We start from the raw sequence: 7,674 nt of genomic DNA, 5'->3' as shown, positions 1-7,674 counted from the left end.
TAGGGTGCCACCTTCCCTCTCCCTCCCACGTCCTCTGGAGTCCCCCCAGTGCCCCCCATCCTCCCAGCACCCCACTTGCCCTAGAGCCCCCCACCTTCCCTCTGCCCCTGGATGCTCCTTCCCTGGCACTGCCCACTCCCCCTCTTACCTCTGACCCCCTCCATCCACTGGTGTCCCCACCCCCAGGGTTTCTCTGTTCTCCCCCTTCTGCCCCCCCAATGTTCCCCCTCTTGGGGGGGTTAGGACCCCCCCCGCCGCACCCCTTGTGAGCCTTTGGTAGGGGGCTCCCTCTGTCTTTCTCTGCTCCTGTCCCTTAATCCGCTGGTCCCCGCACTCCACTCGGACGAGAAGGTGACCCCCATCAGGGCCCCCATTCCAGGGCCCCTGGACCATCCCCAACCCCCTCATGGCTGGATTTCCCAGGGAGCAGAGCTGGGAAGGGCCCCTTGTCCAGACAGGGTTGTTCCTTCGGGCGCTGGGGTACAGACGGCAGAGCTGCCGGTGCGTGGGAGCGGGCAGGGGGCACGTCGGGCTAACTAACCTGCACCCCCGCATGGTGGTGGTGACAGTTTCCTGAGCCAGCTCTCATCCAGGAGGCCCCGTTGACTCTGGTAGCCCAGCCCCAGGGGGGAGGGGATCACCCCCTACTGCAAATAGAAGAAGAACTGGGGCTGTGGGGTTAATTTAATTCTGGGCCCGAGTCCCATCGGGACGGTCCCACTTAGGGAGAGGAGACCAGCCCGGCTGCAGCGGCCCAAGGGCCTGGCTCTGAGTCCTCCAGGGGCTGGCGAGTAAAGAGCCCAGCTGTGAGCGGAAGGTGGGGGGCAGCTCGGCGTGGGCACCAGGTATGAGTGTGGGGGGTGTGCCCCTGGAGCGGGGAGATGGAGGTTGCAGAGTGCGGTTCGGGGGCTGTCTGGATCACTTGAATCAGAGGGTGTTCTGGGTGGAGGGGGGCTGGAGATGGGGGGGTGCTGGCTGGGGGGTCCCCTTGGATGCTGGGGTGGCAACCTAGGGCATATGGAGGGTCTCTTAAGGGCGAAGATACTGGCTGCACTTGGGTGTGGTGGTGGAGGGCACTGCATGGGGGTGGCACAAGGGGGCATGGAGGGCACTTGGGGGGGCATGGAGGGCAGTGGGTGGATGGAGGCCTAGGTGGGGAGGAGACCGGGGGGGGGGGGGCATGTGAAGGGCGCTGGGTGGTTCTGTCCCTCTGTCCGTCCATCCCCTCCCTCTAGCGGGGTCTAGCTGGGCAGAGAGCTCCCCCCCGTTGCTATGGAAACCCCCTCCCCATCTCTTGGTGCTCATCAGCCAGCTCTGGTTTGCTGTGGCCGCCAGCCCTTCCCAGCAGCCTGGGGGGAGAGCAAGGGGGGGACGGGGGTTGGGGTGCTCATCGGATCCCGACTGCCTGTTGGAGTCTCTGGGGAGCTGCCGGCTGCCTGGGGGCTACGCTCTCCTGGTGAGTGATGGGGGGCGGCTCCCCCCAGATGCATGGGGGTAGGGATGGCAAAGGGGCTGGGTGGGGGAGACACGGCCCATCATGCGGTGGGGAGGCTTGAGCTGGTGGAGGGGGGTCTGGTTCCCCCACGCGTGGCTGCCCAGCCCCATAGCCTCCCTGAACGTCCTGGCGTCACCCATTGGGATGGATTGACCTAGTTTCGACCTGACTGTCGCTCTCTGGTCGTCTGCCTCTGCTCCCCTCCCGCCCACCCCCCCGACTCTTCACCCTCCAGCTCTCTGGGGGTTTGGGGTCACTTCCACCTCATTTCGGACCCAGCTCTGAGCCTGGAAGGAGGCCGGGGTCCCTGGAGCATAAGGGCAGGATCTGCCCAGTGGGGGGAGACACGGGCACAGGAGGGGTGGTGGGGGTGGAATAGCCTCTGCCAACATCCTGCCTCTGCTAGCCGTCGCCCAGGCAGACCCGTTGGCTGGGTCCCCCTGGAGTCGCTAGCATCCCCCTGGGGTGGGAGCTCAGGTTAGGGTCCCCTCTGAAGAAAGATGCCCCCCTCTTTGCTGCCTCCCCCCCCGCAGGTCAGGTCATGGGGATGACCCCCCCTCCCATTCCCCTGGCATGTTCGCCAACCCACTGAGCGCTCCCAAGTCGTGCGATGCAGGGGAATGGCCCCAGGACCCTCCCTGTCTGTGCCCTGATCGGTGACCCATTGATCTCCCTTGGGGCTGAGCTCGTGGGGCTCTCGGGGTCAGAGGGGCAGCAGAGACCAAAGCCTCTCATCTCACTGTTCGGGGGGGGGGGCCATGCCCCATGGCACATCGTGTCCCCCCCGCCCCCCACCTGCTAATATTTATCTCACTCTTCGGTTCCCAGCCTCTCCCCCCCCACCCCCCTCCGGTGGCTGCTTCTGCACCAAAGCCCCGTCCTGGGACCCCTTCTCAGCCCTCCTCACGGACTGTTTGTTCTCTTGCCCCCCTGGGACCTGGTGGTTAATTAACAGCAGCTGCCACTTAGCTCTGATTAATAATGGAAGGCACGCGGGGGGGGGGCTGGGTTCTGCAGCTCGGGCGCCCGTTTCTAGCCCAGGATCTTCCCGGCTTGGGAACGTCTGGGCTGCACCCCCACCCCGAGGTTCGTCCCTACATCCCCCACCCCGGGGCTCATCTCTACATCTACCTCTTCCTCCCCCCCTTGGGCTTATCCCTTTCCCCCTCCCCCCGTTTTTGGGTGTGTCCCCTCGGTTCCCCCCATGCCCCCCCCCCCCCCCCCCGTAAATGCTGGGTTTTTGTTTATGGCCACTGCAGCCCCTGACACCCCCCCCACCGCGTTGCTGGGTTTTGCAGGGGGAGTTGTGCCCCCCCCCCCATTTATCTGCCACCTCCATAGAACTTTGACTCTGCCCTGCTGGGGAAGGTGATGGGGCCACCAGGCTCGTGGGTCCGGGCTGCTGCCGCATGGACTCGGTCAGGGCAGTGCCCGCTCTACGCACGGCCCTGCCGCAGGCTCGCTGCCCGTGGGCCCCTCCCTGTGCTGCTTGGGTCCCGTGGTGGGCACTCAGCGCGATCCCGAATCGTGGCTGCTGCGCGGGGCACTTTCCCAGCCCAGGGTCTGGGATGGGGACACTCCTGGCAAACGTGCTTCTGGCTGGCGTCACTGGTGCCCCATCTCTGCCATGGCCCCGGGGGCTGTGGATGGGGAGGGGAAAACTGGGGTTCGAGCCCCATCCCAGCTCGCTCAGGGCTACGAATGTTGGAGAAGGAACTGGGGAGGGGGGATAGTGTCCTGAAGGAGCAGAAATCCTGGCCGGGGGTGGAGGAAGAACAGCTGGGGCAGATCCTGCCCCCTCAGGACCCTGGCAGGGCGTGGGCACTGGAGCCGGAGCCAGCCGGGCGGTTCCCAGCTCTGTCTCTGCCCCTTTATGGGTTTAGCTTTGGACTCTGCTCTTGTCCCGTCTGAGCCCGACTGGTAATTAATTATTAAGCCGCAAGGTGTGGGGAAGAGTTGCCCCTTCTGGTGGCTCCACCCAGCACCCCCCACCAGCAGCCTGACCCACTCTTTTCCCCCTAGGCTGTGTGAAGCTCTCCCTGGGCAGCCGGGCAGCATGGCACTGGGGGGCTTCAAGGGCTCCTGGCTGGCCTTCCACGTGGGCATCGTGACTGGCTTCGTCAGCACCTTCTACGTGCTCAATGGCCTGCCCCGGCCGCAGCCCCCAGGCCCCGAGAGCCAGACGCCCCACCCTGACGTCTGGGTCGTCCAGCACCCGGCGCTCCTCAGCGCTGGCCACCCGCACCTCTCAGGTGGGTGGGACTGGGGCGTGGAGGGATCCCGCAAGAGCCGTGGAGCGCGGTGTCTCTGCAGGGCGTGGGGGCTGGGGATTGATGGTGCAGAGGCTGGGGGAGGGAGTGGGGCAGCCAAGGTGGAGACAGAGGGAATCCTGGCACCGGGGCAGGGATCATTCCTGGGGGCAGGGAACTCCTGATGTAGCATCCCCGCTGGGTTGTGGGGCTGTACAGAGGGTGCGCTGGGCCCCAAGGCAGGAATCACCCCCAGGAGGTGGGCGGCAGGGGGAACTGGAGAATGGTCCCGCCCAGGCAGTTTCACCCTGGCCTCGATTGATTGCACTTTCAAGTAAATGAGAGAGGCCCGGCCCCTCCGCCCACCTCACCTCTCATTGTCCTTGCCCAGTTCAGCGTGTACACCAGGTTGGATGGGCTCCGGGAGGCCCTGGCACCGGGGCCCGCAGCTATGCCAGGGGCCGGCTCAGTCTTGGGGTGATTGGGGAGGTGGGGGCATCGCCCCTGTGCCCCTAATGCTCTTTCCGCGCCCAGGGGAGGTCAGCACGACTGCGGCCGAGCTGTACAGCAAGGTGCGGATCCTGTGCTGGGTCATGACGAGCCCCAGCAACCTGGAGACCAAGGCCCGGCACGTCCAGGCCACGTGGGCGCGGCACTGCAATGTGGTGCTGTTCATGAGCTCGGTGCAGGACGACGGCTTCCCCGCCGTGGGGCTGGACACCAAGGAAGGCCGGGACCAGCTGTACTGGAAAACCATCCGGGCCTTCCAGTACATCCACCAGCACCACCTGGAGCAGGCCGACTGGTTCCTCAAGGCGGACGACGACACCTTCGTGGTGCTGGACAACCTGCGCTGGCTGCTGGCCAACCACACGCCTGAGGAGCCCGTCTACTTCGGGAAGCGCTTCAAGCCCTACGCCAAGCAGGGCTACATGAGCGGCGGGGCCGGCTACGTGCTCAGCAAGGAGGCCCTGAGGCGCTTCGTGGAGGGCTTCAGGACCCAGGTGTGCAGCCACACCACCTCGGTGGAGGACCTGGCACTGGGCCAGTGCATGGAGAAGATGGGGGTGCGGGCGGGGGACTCCCGGGACGCCGCTGGGCGGGAGACTTTCCACCCCTTTGGGCCCGAATCCCACCTCACCGGGAAGTTCTCCAAGAGCTTCTGGTACTGGAAATACTGCTACTATCCCATCGTGGAGGTACGTGACCGCCTGCCTGCCCCCCTCCCATGGTATCCTCTGGGCATGGGTGCCAGTGGCTGCGTTCCCTTCCCCTCCCCTCGGCCTGGGTTCCTGGGCTGCATTTATCACCCCCACCACCCGTGGCATCCTCTGGGCGTCGGTGCCCAGGCTGAATTGAGGACAGGCCCTGCTGTTCTGGCTTCTCCATGGCCAGGGGAGGTGGTTCCGTGGTTAAGGCTGGAGTGCCAGGTGCTCAGCCCGCAGGCCTCTAAGACACCCTGGCAGCACGTGGACCCCAGGTAGCTGCCTGGGTCCCTCTGGTGGCCTCCCGTGGAAGGGGTGAGTCTCAGCCCAACCTTGGCTCAGTCCCTGGGGCCTCTGGTAGTTTTCCATGCCCGGGCTCCTGCGGATGGGCAGCTCACAAAGCGTTGGGTGATCACGGTGCCCCGTGGAAGCCAGCAAAGAAGTGGGCAGAGTTAATAGGATTAGCCAGCCAGCGGTGCCGCCCCGAGGGGGGCCGGATCCTGGTCCAGAGCCGATGCCCCTTCTGCCCCCAGGGGAGCAGGCATGGGATTGGGGGCATGGGGGGGAGGTCCAGCCTGCTGCCTATTTGCTGTTCATTGGAGGCCCCTGGCGGGACGATCCCGCGGCTGCACTGGGGGAGCAGCGGAGCCTGGGCATCTGCCAGCATCGGGGATTCGAATAATTGGTGCTTAGCTACCGCTGAGCTGCTGCTGCGGGAGCCAGTGGAGCTGCTTGCACCGGGGGGTGGAGGGGTGGGAAGGGGGGATCTCTATTGGGGCTGCTCCTCCTGCCCCATTCACACCCCTTTGCGTGGCACGGGGCCTCTCCCATTAACCCTTGCCCTCCCGCGCTCCACAGGGCCCCCAGTGCTGCTCCGACCTGGCCATCTCCTTCCACTACGTGAACCCCGAGCTTATGTACACCCTGGAGTTCCTGACCTACCACCTGCGAGCCTATGGTTACCGCTACCGCTACCAGCCGCCCCTGCCGGAGAACGCTGCTCGCCTGCTGCAGCGCCAGGGCCGGCCGAAGGCGGCCAACGCTACGCTGCTGGTGCAGGGCACCAAGAAACTGTAGTGGGGCTGGGAGGAGGCGGTCGGTCCGGGATCGGGCTCTGTGCCTGATGTGGGGCTGGCATCCTGGGCGAGCTGTGGCCAGGAGCCACGGCCACGTGGCAGCCCCTGTACTGGATGATGGAGGGGGCTGTCTCGGTCTAGCTGCCATCCCAGTTGGTACTAACTGCCCCCCTTGCTGGTAGAGGGGCAGAGGGACCCCCCATAGAGGGTCCCCTCCAGGGCAGGGGGAGGCCTGGGGTGAGGGGTTCAGCCTCCTGGCCCGTGTCTCTGATGCCACGCTCCTGCCCTGGCCCCATCCAACAGACCCGATCCCTAGGAGATGCCTGGAGCCCAACCGGTGGTGACTTGGGGAAGGGGAGGCTGGAGCTACATTTGGTGGTGAGGGAGGGTCCTCGCACCCTCCCCTCCCCTCCCCCCACAGTCAATAGGGCAGGGTCACAAGGCACAGGGAAGATGAGGCAGGTAGCCCAGGCCACTGAGGGGCCTTTGGGGCTCTGTCTGATGGGCCCTTCCAGGAGGGGGCGAGTCTGGCTCAGTCCATGGAAGGCTTTATAATGGGGGCAGCAGCCATCTTCCCTCCCCCCCCCCCACTGCCCAGAGGGGCCTGAAGGGTGTGAGGTCTGAGGAAGGCACATGGGGGGGAAAGGAAGCGGGCAGGTTTCCCATTGTGGGGGGAGGGGGAGGAGCTGGGATGCCATGATGGGCACATGGGGTGGCATGTGATGGTGGCGGCAAGGATTTCTGGGAGCAGGGTCTGGCTGGGCTGGAGAGAGGCCCTTGGCAGTGGGGACGAAGGGGCGGGCGGGCATGCGAGAGGCAGAAGCGCTGCCCTTGGCTAGAGGTACACGGCGCCCAACCAATCGCAAATTGTGGGTGGAGAAAAACCCAGTGGCAAGCCATGGTCAATACCACTAAATGGTGAGGGGACCAAGGGTGATACCACCGCCTCCAGGTTTGGCTGGAGCCCTGCCACGGATCAGTCCACTGGATGGTGAGGGCGCCACGGGCAATACCAGCACAGGCTGAGCTGGAGCCCTGCCACAGATCATACCACTATGGGTGAGCAGGCCACGGATCATACCACTGCATGGTGAGGGGGCTATGGCCGATACCACTGCCAGCTAAGCTGGAGTGCTGCCACGGATCATACCACTGCTCGGCAATAGATTGTACCACTGTTGGGTGATGGGGCCAAGGATCGTACCACTTTGGGGTGAGCAGGAACCCCGCAGCAGATGGCACCACTTCACAGCCTCACTTGTGGCTGTGAAATGCCCGTGGCAGCCCCCTCCCCCCCCCACATGGTGCACTGGAGCAGGGGGTCTCATCACTGTCCTCATGGGAGAAGCAAGGGGCTAATTGGGCTTTGGGGTGAATAAACCCTGCTTTGGTTTTTTTTAAAGAAAAGAGCAATGGCCTGGTTTTTAGCTTCCCTGCTCCGGGGCCCTGTGGCTGGGTCCGGGCTCTGGCTATGTAGCAGCACCCAGGGCTGAGCGGATGCTGACCGCGGTGCCCACAGGGCCCAGTTACACCCAGCCCCAATGGGTGGGTTGAGCCCAGCCTGGGGGCAGGGCCGGCTCCAGGCACCAACCCATCAAGCTTGTGCTTGGGGCGGCACCTGGAGGGGGGCGGCGCGGTGCTCCGGCTCC

General features: G+C 65.2%; 1 protein-coding gene across 1 annotated transcript; it reads left to right on the top strand.

The window, feature by feature from the left end:
• Positions 1–3,456: 3,456 nt before the first annotated feature.
• LOC112123665 (glycoprotein-N-acetylgalactosamine 3-beta-galactosyltransferase 1-A-like) lies at positions 3,457–7,640 on the top strand. Its single transcript, XM_026663255.1, has 3 exons — positions 3,457–3,747; positions 4,279–4,943; positions 5,808–7,640. The coding sequence occupies exons 1-3, from the start codon at positions 3,552–3,554 to the stop codon at positions 6,024–6,026; spliced, it is 1,080 nt and encodes a 359-aa protein (XP_026519040.1). The 5' UTR covers positions 3,457–3,551; the 3' UTR covers positions 6,027–7,640.
• The last annotated feature ends 34 nt before the right edge of the window (positions 7,641–7,674 follow it).

The sequence above is a fragment of the Terrapene carolina genome, unplaced genomic scaffold (genome assembly GCF_002925995.2).
Source record: "Terrapene carolina triunguis isolate 2854851 unplaced genomic scaffold, T_m_triunguis-2.0 Scaffold32946, whole genome shotgun sequence".
NCBI lineage: Eukaryota > Metazoa > Chordata > Testudines > Emydidae > Terrapene > Terrapene triunguis.
Note: the sequence above shows the minus strand (reverse complement) of the source record. Positions and strands in the feature narration are given on the sequence as shown.

What these genes read in the sequence shown, in the direction of transcription:
- LOC112123665 (XM_026663255.1), top strand. Translation starts at nt 3,552, where the DNA reads ATGGCACTGGGGGGCTTCAAGGGCTCCTGGCTGGCCTTCCACGTGGGC. An exon ending in TGGCCACCCGCACCTCTCAG is followed by an intron (nt 3,748 to 4,278) that starts GTGGGTGGGACT and finishes TTCCGCGCCCAG; the next exon opens with GGGAGGTCAGCACGACTGCG. An exon ending in GCTACTATCCCATCGTGGAG is followed by an intron (nt 4,944 to 5,807) that starts GTACGTGACCGC and finishes CGCGCTCCACAG; the next exon opens with GGCCCCCAGTGCTGCTCCGA.